The sequence below is a fragment of the Centruroides vittatus genome, unplaced genomic scaffold (genome assembly GCF_030686945.1).
Source record: "Centruroides vittatus isolate TY-2023 unplaced genomic scaffold, ASM3068694v2 scaffold_435, whole genome shotgun sequence".
NCBI classification, from domain to species: domain Eukaryota; kingdom Metazoa; phylum Arthropoda; class Arachnida; order Scorpiones; family Buthidae; genus Centruroides; species Centruroides vittatus.
In genome coordinates this window covers 1,703,275-1,719,555 of record NW_027122708.1, presented here as the reverse complement: position 1 = coordinate 1,719,555, position 16,281 = coordinate 1,703,275, and the positions used below count along the sequence as shown (strand labels likewise).

Here is a 16,281-nt window from a genome sequence, read left to right as displayed (position 1 = left end):
TGTAAATATCTTGTAATATGCTTCTGATGAAATCTAAATTCATTGATTTTGTCAGAAGCATATTACAAAATGTTTACAGAGCAATTTTAAAAAAATACAGTGTCACAGAAATACATAATTCACAATTCAGCACAAATGTGAATATATATGTAAAATAATAACTTACAAGGTGGTGTCACCATACGAGTTGGTTCAGATGCTGGTGGTTGGACGGGTGGCGGTGGCGGTGGAGGAAGAGAATGATTCATATACACAGGGGGTGGTCGAATCTTTGCCACAGTCAACACCACTTTGTCCATAGTAGCTTTTAAAGTAGCTACAGCTTCTTCATGGGTCACATTTTCTAAATTTCTGTCACCAACCTATTTACACAGAAATATTATATATAATTTAATAATTTTATATTATTATATGTAGTAAATGTATATTAATTAAAACAAAGTCTTATTTGTATGTTTAATTAATATATCTTAAATTAATTTAATTCTATTTTATACAAGTTTGGTAATAAATGAGCTGCTTGTTTGCCAAATTGATTAACTTCACAAAACAAAAAGTAGAGAAATTGATAATATACATTATTTTTAAAAATTTCTTTTAAACTTTAAATTTAAATAAACATTGTAGAATGTTTTTTTATATGTCATTACATTAAAGCTGTTTTAATATAATGACATATAACATAAAAATTGAAAACATTATACCATTATACAAAATTAAAACATAAAATTACGTAGTTACATGAAAAATGTAAAAAATAATTACAATTACAGTGGACCTTCGTTATAGTGCTGCTCGCTATACCGCACACTCAGTTATAGCACGGGCAATGTTCGTGACGCGATAAGCTCAAACACGTTTATACAGGCCTGTTTCATGTTAGTGAGTAGCGCATTTTATTGTTACTGTGTATTGAGTAATTGTGGTGATTTCTTGTAACCAGTGGTGTAGCTAGCATGGATGACACCCGGTGCAGATATTGTGGTGTCACCCTTTTTAACTCTTTTATAAAACACTGTTGAATTGTAATATCTTTGCACTTGAGCAACTTGAACGCTATATTGAATATGCGATGTCGCGACGTATGAGTTTAGATTTAGAAAATAAATCACAGTAAGATTTTCAGCTGGTGCGAGCTCTTGTGGCGTCTCCTCATAGCAAAGAAACTGTAATGGGAGGCGAGCCATTGACCTTTTTTTTCCTTTTCTTTTTTTTTTGTTTTTTTAGGTACAGGCCTACCCACTGCCCTCCCCTAGCTACGCTTATGCTTGTAATTGTGAATGAATCAAAAGGATAAGATTAACGAGAACATTTATTAGCTTACATACATCCGACTTGAATTTTACACAAAAGGCATCTGCAATCGTGAACAATTGACAAAATAAAATATATATTTATCAGATAATAGAAAAAGACTCAGTCTGTAAACAATTTACCTTTTGTATATACAACTGACAAGGTTATCTTTCAAATTATAAACAGACTCGATCCCGAGCAGTCTTTCGATGGTCAGACATACAAAACAATGAACAGATGGCACCTAACTCAAGAGCGGTTTACAATAACGAATATGATTAATCTTAACAGTACAGTAGAGAGTCGTTAATCCAAATCAATTGGGGACTGGGGTTGTTCAGATTAGTGATTTGTTCGCATTACCGATTATGTACAAAAAAATATATTAACCTGTCCGATGTTCAAATTTTTCTCCATTGCATGTCGCTTCGTGTTGAATTTTCGTCGATTTTAAGCCTAACGAAAATTTTTATAATAATAATCGAGGCTATTGTATCGTTAAAAATTATTTCTTTATTTTGTACAAACAAAATAAATATATTGAAGAATATAAAAACATGTAAATTATACTTTAGAAGTAAATCTAGTATCAAAAACATTCGATTCAGCATGACACAGTCCGACTGAAAATCGTTTGGATTACCGGTGATTCGGATTTCCGGGGTTCAGATTAACGACTCTCTACTGTAATTGTGTATGTATTGAGTTCCTGCATGTATTTTGAATAGTGTTTAATTATTGTATGCATGATGAGTAAAAGAAAAGCTTGACATTATTGCTAAAGTAAAGAGTGGAGTTTCGAAAGCAAACATAAGAAGAGAATACAGCATACCTGAAGGAACTGTAAGGGGTTGGATGGCAGAGGAGACAAAACTGAAATCATTTGTTGATAAGCTTGACAAAGATGCTGGGCTTACTTGAAACAAGACAAGACTTGGAAAAAATCAAAATGTTGACGATTGCCTCTATGCATGGTTTGTGCAAAAAAGATGTGAAGGTATTCCCATATCTGGAACTGCTTTAAAGTTGCAGGCTGAAAAATTCCATGTAAGCAGAAGGAGATTTTATGGTGGTTCTGATGGTTGGTTGTGGCATTGGCAAAAACAACATGGCATATTCCAAATTTCCATTTCTGGTGAAGCAAAGTCTAATGATATTGAAAGCACTGCAGAATTTTCCAAACAGTTCACCATTTCCAGTAAGAAAGAAGGGTATACTGATGCATAAGTTTATAACTGTGATGAGACTGCATTATATTACCGAATGTTGCCAAGTAAAACCTTAGATCTAAAAAGTAACCCACAAAAGGCAGGATTAAAACTAAGCAAGGAAAGGATAACAGCTTTATTTTGTGTAAATAAAACTGGTAATCACAAGTTGATGCCACTCATTATAGGTAAAAGTCAAAACCCACGATGTTTTAAGTCAATCAATATAAAATCTCTGCCAGTTGTTTATAAAAACAGCATAAACACTTGGATGACTTCTAACATATCTTATGACTGGTTTCACAATTCTTTTGTTCCTGCTGTGCAAAAATTTCTGAGAGGACTGAGTCTAGATCCAAAAGCTTTGCTTCTCTTAGATAATTGCCCAGCTCCTCTACCAGCTGATTACCTTGTGTCTGACGATGGTAAAATAAAAGTAATGTATCTTCCAAAAAATACTACTGCTCTTATACAACCCTTAGATCAAGGCATTATTAGTGCTTTCAAAACAAATTACCAAAGAGAAATGATGAAGTCATTATTAGCATCAGACATTGACATCAACATATTTTTAAAAATAAATGGATCTCAAAGACGTGTCCTACAGTATTGGACTTGCCTGGCAGGCAATCACATCAGAGACAATTAGAAACTGTTGGAAAAAATTAAATGAATCTAATAATCAAGTTGATCTCGACCAAACCAAAATACATTCAGATTCAGCTTCAGACAATATCTTCATTGAGGCTGAAATTTCTCTTATCCGGGAAATATTGAATGAACCAGAACTAACTAATGATTCTTTGACTGATTGGTTAGATGTGGACACTAGAGAAGATATTTGTCAGAATATGACTGATGAAATGATTATCGAATCCATTTGTGGTGACGAAGATTGTCAAGAAGAAACAGAAGATGATGAAGAAAGTGCCAGTGGGATACCTGATATACTGCCAACAACTAAAGAAGCAATAACAGCCATGGAAACTGTTATGAAATGGGCTGAATCATAAGAAAATATTAACAGTGTCAGATTGTTGCAATTAGCATCTTTCAAAAGGGAAATGGTACAGAAGTTATCAAAAAGCAAACAAACAAAAATTACTCACTTTTTTAAGTGATGTTTTGTAATTGAAATGATATCTAATACATAGATTTTAGTCAAGTTATGGATAGTGTTTGTTTTTACATATAGTACTGTATTTTCAAGCGTACCTTATGTACGTAAGTAAAATAATACATATACAGTATGTACTTATTAAGATGTATAACTACTGTATGTTATGTGAATTTTAATAAAACACTTAATAAATAAATTGGGTTTTTCATTAAAATACATAATATGAATGTAGTTGATGGGATGTTTCAGTATATAGCTCAAATCGTTCAGAGTAAATTTATTGTGTCGCCACCGCGCCGCTCGGTATAACACAATTCACCTTATAACGCAGGTGTTGTTTCCCGCCTGACATGCACGTTATATCGGGGGTCCACTGTATTTCAAGATTTTATGAATGGAGTTAAATGATTTTGCCTGTGAACAGCTCAAATATTTCATTGTCTGAAGCAATTATTATTATACATAAAATTGTGCTTGATCCTATTTCATATGCACATTTAAATTTTCTTATCATATGAATTCAGAAAGATACATAGTGAAACTGTTTCTAATATCAGATTTTTTCAACTCCCTGCATCAATGATGTTAATATGTTTTTAATGAAATAGTATTCCAAATTTAGATTTCTACAATTATAAATAGAATCCTATATATATTATAACTAGATCTACTGGTCTTCCATCTAGTCAGCTGATAAACTATAAATTAAATGGCATCTTACATTACTTACTGATGCTATGGTTTTAATAATAATGAATTACTGTGTTAAGTTCATTAAAAAGGAATAATTAAACTCTATTGATTTTAATTATTTGCTTTTTAATGAGCATAATACAGTAATTATTAACTAATTAAAAATTTTAATTTTTAATTAGTTAATAATTACTGTATTATGCTCATTTTATTATTATATTATTTAAAATTTTAATTTTAAAATTATTAACTAATTAAAAAGTTCAAAACAACTATAAACAGTTATCATAAGTAGACTACACAATGTGTTATGCACAACACTGATTAACTTTATTAGTAGTCACATCAGTTCAAATGAACTTTGCTATTAATAAATATTTAATTTAAACAGCTTTTAATGTTTAGAATGCCTTCAAGACAATATTATGATGCAGTATTAAAAAATTATATCAGAAGAACATAGAAATAGAGTGCTGAATATTACTTATTACCTATTTTTTGGTATAATATATATATATTAATCTCGTTTTATGGTCAAAAAACTTTAAAGTAACCTTAAAATTCTATTTCAAAATCATGATCTTAGAATTAAGGAAATACTACATTTTTTTATTAACATTACATAACTTCTTAATAATCTTTATTAAAGACTAATAAAATCATGACAGTATCAAAGATGGAAAGTATTGAATTAAACACTTTTACTAATCAGTAATTATTTTCATAAGTATTCATCCAAATAAATTCACTCAAATTGAAACTATTTCAATTTATTGTATTTATTATTGAATAATAAGTCTGAACAATTATTGCTTTAAAATAAAATGAAACTTACTGCAAGTAGCTTGTCACCAACTTGCAGACTTCCATCTAAATGAGCTGCTCCACCTTCCATAATTTTAGTAACATATATTCCATTATCACCAGAGACATGTTGATTACCAATTCCACCAGCAATACTAAAACCTAATCCTTTATTTCCTTTAATGAGTTCAATTTCTACAATATGACTATGATGAAGTCGTCTTCTTTTTACTAACTAAATGAAATATTAAATAATTTTATATTAACTTTACTGTTCATAATTACTATTAATAAATTTTATAGTTTAAGCAAGACTAAATATATTGTAATTTCATAAATTTTATTTAAAAATGAATGATGCAAAAAATTGAATGAGTTATCTTACAAGCTAACTCATTCAAGTTTTTCCTTTTTAATATGTGTTGATTCTACACTAAAAAAATTGTCTTTTGATTAATATGCCTTTCATGAAGAATATTCAAAGTAACTGTTTGTTCAAGTGACTTATAAGTGAAGGAGAACTATCTTGCAAGATTACTTTCACACCGAAATATCTATATAATTGAAAAATTGAAATGACAATTTATTTTAAATTGATTTACAGAAATTTGAAATGATGAGACACTATGAAAATTACTAATGCAAGTTATCATTTGTGATTATTCTTTATATGAAATAATTTGATTTTCCATAGAATTATGGATTTATCTAATTTTCTGATGACTAAGCCTAATAAAATGCTATTTTTCATCTGATAACTTTAATCTGAACAAATTTTTTTCTACATAAATTCTTTTCAGTGATCAATTTTATAAAGATTAATTTCAGTGCAAATAAGTAATTTTCTAAAAACATCATTTAGTTGCCGAGACACATTTATAAAACATTAACGTTTAAATATTTAAATATAAATGTAACATCTATTTACAATAATTTAAACATAAAAGTAACATGAAGCAAAATAAGATAAAAAATAAAACTGGAATTGCAAATTTAAATACAAGAATATATTGTAGTAAATGAGCAGACTCAATAACAATCACAAAATTTACTTTTAATAAGAATATGAAAAATATTATGAAAAAAATGGCAGACCATAAAGACTAAAATAATTTCCAAAACAATGCCAAATATTTATAATATATTTGAGGAACAACAAAGATAAGTTAAAGAAAGAGGAGAAAGCAGATGGTACCAGATACCTTATGAAAACATGTAATTAGGAATAAAAAGAATTATATTGGAGTTACCAAAAAAAAAAAAAAACTTGGGTGTTAGACTTAAAGAGCATCAATAAAGTGTAAAAAAAGGGGCTTTTGCAATATAGTACTATTGAAGATCACAAGCTGAAGGTTCCCTGGTTAAATGAGATGAAGCAGATAGTTAAGGCTTTACATTCCCCAACATTAATGCTAAATGCTGGAAAAATTGAAACATATAAGAGCAGGTTGGAGGATAAATATATTAATGCAAGAGATTAGGACAGTTTACCATCAGAATGAAAGTTCACTGTAAAAAAGAAGCTTCTAGTTATGTCATTTACTATGATATATTTTTGTATTTAAATTTGCAATTCCAGTTTTTTTTTTTTTTATCTTATTTTATTTCACTTTTATGTTAGAATTTTTAATTTTCACATTACTTTAATGTTGGAATTATTAGAAATAGATGTTACATTTAAATTCAAATATTTAAAAGTTGATGTTCTAATATTCTATATTTATCGTATTCTATTTTAGAACAGTTTGTAACTGATGTTCCAAAAATATGTCACCCAAGGATGGCCTATATATTAGGCTGAAAACATTAGTACATAAGCAAATAAATGTCTTAGCAACCAAAGGTGTTTAGTGATGATTTCAGTAATGATTCTTTCTGCTGAATGTGGTTTTGACTTTTAAGTATATGTATAAATAACTTAACAAATTTTCAGTATTGATATTTTCTATATTTGGATAATTACTGAATTGTGAGAAAGATTACCATGTTCAAACAAAATACATACTTTAAATAAGTGCACAATTCCTTCTTATTCCAAAATTTGAACTAAAATGTTATGTATGAAATGAATAGAATTGTCAGTCAAAATCCATCAACAGTTTGCAGTGAATATGGAAAGGATATCCTGTTTCAACAGGTTGAATAATGCCATTGTATATTTTCTTAATGCAAATATGCAATATCTATTTTCAGAAATTATTCAATTCAATTATAAAAGTCAACATTGTATATATTGAAGAATTTATTCAAATAGACTTATGTATAACTTTGTGATATATTTATCTCACTGCAATTTATTATATGGCAATGTATAGCTTATCAGGACAGAGATACATTTAGTATCATGGATCTGTGTAAGACAAATGTCATAAGCTTTGCTGTATGCATTATCAAAAAGTAACAAAACAAAATAAATGATGGTCTCTCTGACTTGTAAGATTATACAGGAAAAAAAATTCTTAAGTTATAATACATTTTATCACTTAAATTCATAAATTAACTTTGCGTAAAATGTAAAAAAAATCATCATAATGACATGTTTCCATTTTATGCAAAAAGTTTAAGGCTGTGCAAACTACTAGCAAAATGGTGATAATAATCTTTTGAGACCTTATTGGTGTGTTACTGATAAATTTTTTTTGCTCAGGACCATATCTATATTGCTAATATGTTTTAATACTTTTGAGAATCTATCAGGGAAAAAATACCCTGATGTTCTAAGTAATTTTATGATTATCCTGCCTAAAAAGGATGTAGATAATGTAGATAATACAGCAGACTTGGAACTTACTGTAATGTTTTCAGCTGGAAAATCTTTTAAAAATTTTGCACTTAGTTGAATTTAGCTCTGAGCAATTTTCATGTTTCATGTCTCTTAAAAGACCATCTAATCTATCATGTCATTATTTATTTAGGAAAAAAAAATATCAAACTTTCCATTATTATATGGCTGACAGTAGGGATAGAAATTTTGAGTCTGGAATAAATGTGCCTAAACTCTTACAATAATTGTAACAAATAAATATAATCTTTTATAATATAAATTCTTAAAGCAATTCTTATATTTATAAATCTTACTTTTTGATGCATTTTATACATACAGTATTTGAACAGAAAGCAAAAAATAAGTACTAACGAAACTAGATAACTATTGAAGATAAAATGATTTGGCATGAAAACTTTAATAAAAATTAAATATTTAAAAGTGAATAATGTATAGATTTAGCAAGAATTCTTACCAAATTTACAGTATTCCCTGCTCTCTTTAAAGCATCTACAGCCATTGAATGAGGAACATCAACAAGATCACTTTCATTTACTTTAAGAATAATATCATTCACTCTAAAAAATATTGAACAGAAAATATAGTTTAAAATCTCATACAATTAGAAAATATATAGAGATCTTAATGATATGTTAACACAAATACAAATACAATACAATGAACTCCTGTATAATGTTTGCATAATGCAATGTAAAAATTGCAACTAGTACTCATACAAAATTCTAATTTTGTTGTCCAGAGTTTACTTCTTTAATTTCTAGGCCTAGGTTTAAACTTGTATAAAATCGTCTGATAATGCAACTATCAATAACACGATTTCCTATAATGTGGAACTTATCCCCCACATTGTACAGGACTCCGCTGTATGTTATTATATTGCCAATTTTACAATGATATAATTAGAAATATTTTTAATGAAATTTATAAATATTTTGAAAAAAAGAACAAAAGTTTTAGAAAGATACACTTTCCAAAATGATAAATTATTATCATTTAGCATCAAGAAGAAAATACAACTATTTTAAGGAAACCAACAATTTAAATAAAGGAGAGACATTTTTGGACTAACTTCAGCTCTCAATAATGTTTAGAATGAACACAGGATACACCAAATAAAAATCCAAAAATATTTCTTCTTTACTTAAAGTGTTGGTTTCCTTAAAGTCTCTGTATTTTTTCTCAATACTTATAAAATGGACCAAGTTTTATAGAATTTTCTGATACTTTAGCATTTATTTAGGTTTTTAACATTTTTAAAAAAGAAAATGATTAAAATATGTTAAGGCCAAAATAAATGTTAAAGATTTATTAAAATATGAAAATTTTTCTTTTGTATTAAAACAAATTTAATAAAAATAAAAGTAAATTAAAATATGAACTAAACTTATAACATTCTGAATTTAATTTAGTAATATTTTCACTGAATTTTACACTTTAGATTCAAAAATATCACACAAACAATCTTTTCACTTTCAGGCACAATTATTTAATGTTTGGACAAATGTTTTGAACTGCTTTATAGATTAACTTCAGGTATACATATACATTAACATATTTTTTGTTCTATTTCTGGAACAAATAGAATTTTTTTGTTCTATTTGTTGGCCATGTAGGACTTCAGTCTTTTATTATCTATTCATGCCAACTGCCAATCCAATTCTGTAATCAACATCCATCATCCAATTATCATCGGAAAAGTCAGATGACCTTTGTATGATATTTGGGTTTAATTGAGTATTATGTAAACTCTATCTGATACACAATCAAGAACCTGTATTTGCCACATTATGTATAAAAAAAATATTTAGAGATTTAAATATGTGTGACTCTCCATTGGGACTCATGCAACAAACCTTTAACAGAGGGGTGTCACAAATAGATATTGAGATTTGCTTAGGCCAACAAGTCTGGTCTCCTCATATCTCCGCATACAAAAATGTAAATCTTACATACAGTAATAATACAGAATTAATTAAAAGATTGGAATCATTGAATTGGACTTGGATAGTATTGCTTTCTTACATTTTTCTAGTATTTCAAGTTTTTATAATAATAATAATGAATAAACAATCCACATTTTCTTTCAAATTACTATAGAAATGTGGAAAATGAATATCTTATGATATATAGAAACCAAAAAACAGTATAATAGTATAATCTCTGACAATATCTGTATAATCTTCTGTCTTAAAGATAATGGAAGATCTTGATTAAGCAATCCTTTGTGAGCACTACATGATTTGGCTTTTTATAACAAAAAAGCCTCTTCAGACTGTATTCAAATAAAGGTATATTTAAAAACAGATACTATACAAGTACATTTAAATTTTATAAATTTATAATGTGTTACTATAATTTTCTGACATACAAATATTCAGTAAAAGTTATTTTTTTTTGTAAGAGTATCTTTATAAAAACATAAATTATGTAATTCCTCATACTGTAACAAAAATATTTAAATTAAATTAAATATAAATATAATTTTTTCAAAAAAGTAGAATGAACATTACAACAAAAAAATCTACTTTTTTAAATGCATACATCAAGTATCTCCAGACCACTGTACTGAATTAGTACATCAGTGTCCATCAGTGCAACTAAAGAATTACACTGGAACACAAGTACTGACATCTATTAATTAAATATAACTTTATGTGAACACAGTCTGAAGAGAGATTAAAGTTTTATTTTGATAGCCTAAACCATGTAATAATCGTAAATCTTTAAGACAGAAAACTATGTAGATAATCATTCTTTGGTAAGAAAGATTGTAGTTTTTTAAACTAGTTATGTTTTAAAACACAGACTAATCTTTCCAGCTAGTTACGGAGCCACCATTCCATCTTATTAGAAAATTAAAATATTGAAGGATTATATTAAAGTTTATTCTAAAACTTACACATCAAACTAATTATCAGATTTTAAAATTTAGTATTATTATAAAAAAATAATGTTGCCAAAAAAAAGCAATCCAAATTTCGTGATAGCTCACATTTGAAGCTCAACGAAGGAAATTGATTTTATATATTGGTAAATGAAATTTTATTAGTAATAATGATATCATCAAATTGATTTACAAAGTATATTCTACAGATAATAATTAAAAAAAAATTGTGTTTTAAAATTATAACACAGCAATATTGATTAACCAAAATCAACTTCAAAAAGTATAAATTTTAGAAATTATAAAGTTTTATATAATAACAAACAATTATTTATTGTGACATTGGCAACTTTAAATGATATTTTTAATTAATTTAATATATATGCTCTCCATCTCAAATTAGTACTGTAGTGTCTTGCCCCTGGATATCATACTTTTCTGTTCTGGTGAAGTCATGACAATCATCTATCTAACTCCTTTTGGGAAAATTTTTGAATTGAAATAATGTGACTTCCAGTTTACATTATAGGTTCATATATAGTTAATTGAGGCCTCCTGTCCCTAAGATTTCCATATCTGGTCTTGAATTTCATTTATCTAATACTGTTCTTGAGATTAAGGAAAGACAGACAACAGTGGGAATTTATAGGTTTACAATTTTCTCAAATTGCATCCCAACAACTGCCAGTGATCTTTTGTAGGCCTGCTATTAAGTTGTCTAGACTCTAACCAAATGCCAAATTCTATTGGGCTAGATATGGCTAAATACTAAATAAATTATGCAACCAATTTGGCACTAGAGGGAAGCATTAGGTGCCATCTCTTATTAACTTACCATTGGGTTTAGCAATGTTATTTATATATATATATATATATATATATATATACATATACACATGCCTTGCCAGGGTTTGCGATGACTGGCTGAGTGCCTTGGAAAATGTTTACAGGACATGGGCACTGGATACATCCCCAACCAGCGTTGTAATAACTGCCAATGGTTATAAAGTAAGCTTATATATGCTGGAAGAGGAGATCGGACTGGAGGTCCAGATAGCATAACTGGCAACACATCTGCACAGTAAACAGGAGTTGTGGGTTCGAGTCCCGCTCTGGGCAGATTTTGCTTTCAGTAATTCTAAATCATTTAAATTAATTAATTAAAATTATAATTATTAAAGTTAATAAGAGATGGTGCCTAATGCCTCCCTCCAGTGCCAAATTGGTTGCATAACTTATTTAGTATTTAGCCATATCTAGCCCGATAGAATTCGGCACTTGGTTGGAGTCTAGCTTTATAATATATAGGGTCTAGTGATGTTATTTATATTAAGTTGTCTTGTTGCTGTATTGATATACACTAGTATTTCATGTAAAACAAAGAAAAACAAGTAACTTCTTTCAAAAAAAATAACTAATAAATAAGTTCATATGAATACTGTACTTCATTTAATATTAGTTTTATTATTATGTAGTTTAAATTTTGAATTCAGTTTCATCAGTATGTTGTAGATTGTAATAAAAGATGAATGCTTGTTTTTAATAATTAGACAATTTTTTTGTTATTTCTTTTCATTGATGTGTATTAAATTTCTATGTCTTAACCATTTTAACTATTATACTGTACTAGAATTAAAATTAATGTTTTTACTTTAGTACATTTTATTCTTTCCATACCAAGAGTGATTAGTTATCTGAAATTGCATCGTCCTGATTATTTTGTATAACTGATGCTCTACTGTATTCTAAAACATTTTAAATATAATTTTTTTATAAAAATAAATGACAATGTTTTATTCAGGCTACTAATGAAGACAATTAGAATTATACCCATTTAGATTGCAATGTCTTTTAACAATTTCTAAAGAGAAATGCCTCAAAATAGTAACTGTCAATAAATGTTGAGCATCATAGTTTAACACAAATTATAAAAAGTTAATTTTTACTATTGTATTGCAAATATTTTTATTATTATTAGCATTTAAATATATATAAACACCAATATAACAATGCTTTATTGCAAATGTAGGTTTCATATCATCAGAAATATAAATTGATGAAAACTATAATATTGCTTACTGCATAATATAGAACAGGAGTTGGCAACCTTCTTTGGCTGTGGGTCAAAATCATCCAAAATGTGTGTATTAAGAAGACGTTTTGGGTCAGCGGTATTTTCATTTTAAAACAGTCTTTTTTGATGAATAATAAGATAAATTTTATTGGAAAAATAATTACAATATGCTTTAAACTTTAAACATAAAAATTAAAATTATAATTCTAATTATTATAAAAACAAACATAACTGAATGAACTTTATTTTTCTCTGATATCAATGGCTCCCCTGATGCTGAACTTGTAACGTTAATTTATTCAAGTCTGGCTTATAGTTAGTCATCTTAAGCTGAATACAAGCATCTGAATTTTCGGTAATTAAACTGCCCCTGTTCTTACTTAAAATAAATTTCATGTGTGAAAATATTTGCTCACATTTATAAGTTGAACTGAATGCAGACAAAATGACAAAGTCAATTTTTTCAGAGATGAAAACTTCGTAGGAAGTGAAGCCCAACACATTGATATCATGGAAAGATCATAATCATCTGATTTTTCCAAATCTTTCCGCAATATCTTGAATTTATCCGAAAATAAAGTGGGTCACTTGAAATTATGAAATGGGTCACTTGGTGACCAGCAGGTCACAGGTTGCTGAGGCCTGATATAAAACAATAAAACTCTATATTAATCCAAATTTTTCCAAATTATCTAATCATTAAAGTTATCTACACATGGCAATATGCTTTTTTAAAATGCCATATTATACAGATACAGATCTGGATAAAGATACACACATATGGATTGTTTATTATGTAAGTCCATTTTTGGAAAATATTGAGAAAACAATAATTTAAATATAATTTAATGTAAAGTTTCAAGTTATATGCAATTATATCTACTTTGATCAATTGAAAATTTGATTGTAAACAAATTTGCATAATTGTTTATTATGAAAGTGGTGCAAGTCTATTTCCCACATTCTAATTAAACACTTGGTAAACTAAGAAAATAGCAATTAATATTCATCTGTATATTAAAATAAACCTTTGAAACATGTTTAAAACTGTAGATTAAAATTTTTAAAAAAACTATTTTGTTTATACAAATTAAAAAATTAATTAATACTTACTGTAAGCGACCATCAGCAGCTGCTGCTCCTCCAGATATTAACTTGGTAATATAAATACTAGGATCATCACCAACATGTGGATTATCAGTACCTCCTGCAATACTAAAACCAAGACCTGCACCACCCTAAATTAAATAAAAAGTTATACTTGAATGACTATATAAACAAACTTTTAAACTGAATTAACAAATTTTTATATTATCATCCAATGGATTTTTGTAATAAATAATTTATCTTTCACAAACACACAAAGAATTTATTTTGATATCATCACAAAATAAAATCAATAAAATTGAGAGTTTTATTCTAAATATAACTTATTTTGTAGTTATGTGTTGAAATTTCTCACAATTCATTTGATCTTCACTATTCAAATTAATTTCCATGAAAATTATTTTAAATTTCTATTAATAATAATATAACAAATTGAAATAAATGATGATTTGAGAATCAAACTTTTTGCAACCAACTTGAGGATAGATTTGCTATTTTAATATGTATTTGAAATCAGTGGATTCACAAACACTCAAACCACTTACAGAACAGTTGTTATCAAAATACTTTATGATTCCATAAAGCATTCTGGTAAAAATAAACATGCTTTTGTAGAAAACTTAATTTCTTTGATCAAAGACTATTTGACAACATAAGATACAGGAATAGAAGATTACAGTAATTATAACCTGATTACAGATTTCTGAAGACAACATGATGATAAAGGAATCAGCCTGTCACTTGGAACCTGAGTTCAAGACCTCAGGAATTTTTCATGAGTGATCTATATCAGAGACCTTGGATCCATTCTCCACTATTCAGAATGAGAGTCTGTTATACAGGGTGACAATAATTAACCCGTACAAAGTTTGTAGCAATGCTGCACCTGAACTTTTTTACTGTCACCAATTTACATACTATTGTTTAATTCTCCATGATTTCCTGCCCGTGTAGATGTACTTTCGATGTAATAAGGGTTAGTTCTTTATTTTTTTAATGGTGTCGAACAAATGTTGTGCAATTTTGAAGCTATTCCGGCAAGGAAAGCATCAACGTGAAATTGTTTGTCTGCTTGGTGTTCCAAAAATGACAGTCTCAGATGCAGTTCGGCGATTCAAGGAGCTTGGCCACAATGGTGACCGTCCCGGACGTGGAAGAAAGTGCACTGTCAACATGTCTAGGAACCGCAAGATCATCACAAAGCGAGTTGACTGACATGCGAAGGTCTCCATGAGAAAAATTGCTCGTGAGATCAGAATCAATCGCGAATTGGTGCGTTTAATGTGCGAAAAAGGAACTTGTACTCAAGCCCTACAAGTTCCAAAAGGTTCAGCTCCTCACCGATGAAAACAAGTGCGTGAGACTCCAAAGATCCCGTTGACTCAAGCGTCGGGCCGCAGGTCGATAATGGGAGTGCATTCTCTTCACAGACGAGAAGCTTTTCTCCGTACAACCATAAAAACGACAGGAACTGGTCCGCGGGGACTCCTGGATGCTCAGCCGTCATCGAACATCACAAAATCCAATGTCAGTCATGGTTTGGGGCGGAATTTGTGCGAGCAGCAAGACACCCCTTGTTTTCGTTGATCAAGGGGCCAAAATCAATCAAGATGTGTACCACCATGACATTCTAGAGGCTGTGGTACTTCTGTGGGCTCAGCAGCATTTTGGCAGTGCGAAATGGACGTTTCAGCAGGACTCGGCGCCGACACACAGAGCGAAGAAGACTCAGGAGTGTGCAAGGCTCATTTTTCCCGATTTCATCTTGTCTGCGGAATGGCCACCATACTCGCCGAATCTGAACCCAATGGACTACAGTGTGTGGTCCATTTTGGAGGCCAGGGCCTGTTCTAAGCGCCATGAAAGTTTGGAGTCGCTGAAGCAATCCTTGCGCTGGGAATGAGACAAACTGTCTCCAGAAGAGCGCGGCCCTTCGCTGAGAATTTCAAAACGTGTTTGGGGCTCTGCATCAAAGCAAAAGGAGGCCACTTTGAAACTGGCTGAATATCTGATTAATACATAAAGTATTGTCACTGTTATATGCTGTTGTTTTGCTAATTTTCATTTCTTTAATAAATTTACGATACAAAAAACTTGTACGGGTTAATTATTGTCACCCTGTATATTGATTCAAACTTTCCATATCCATTTCTTGAAATCTTGTGTTCAGTCCAGTGTTTAAATATTTCAAATAATTGATTATTGTTGTTTGTTTATTGTACTGATAGGTCAAATACAACCTGACCTAAGAAGTCCATTGCATATTCCACAAGAAAAGTCTAATCTCTTTAAAAAAGACCTTTGAAGGAA

General features: G+C 29.2%; 1 protein-coding gene across 10 annotated transcripts in view; it reads right to left on the bottom strand.

Moving 5' to 3' along the window:
- dlg1 (discs large 1) overlaps positions 1-16,281 on the bottom strand; it is a 286,896-nt gene that overhangs the window by 64,763 nt on the left and 205,852 nt on the right. For all 10 annotated transcript variants that reach the window (XM_067287114.1, XM_067287120.1, XM_067287116.1 and 7 more), the window contains 4 exons: positions 13,978-14,102; positions 8,361-8,463; positions 5,153-5,356; positions 167-362 (listed from right to left, as the gene is read on the bottom strand). In XM_067287114.1, coding sequence (XP_067143215.1) covers positions 167-362; positions 5,153-5,356; positions 8,361-8,463; positions 13,978-14,102 — 628 coding nt within the window. The remainder of the gene's footprint in view (positions 1-166; positions 363-5,152; positions 5,357-8,360; positions 8,464-13,977; positions 14,103-16,281) is intronic.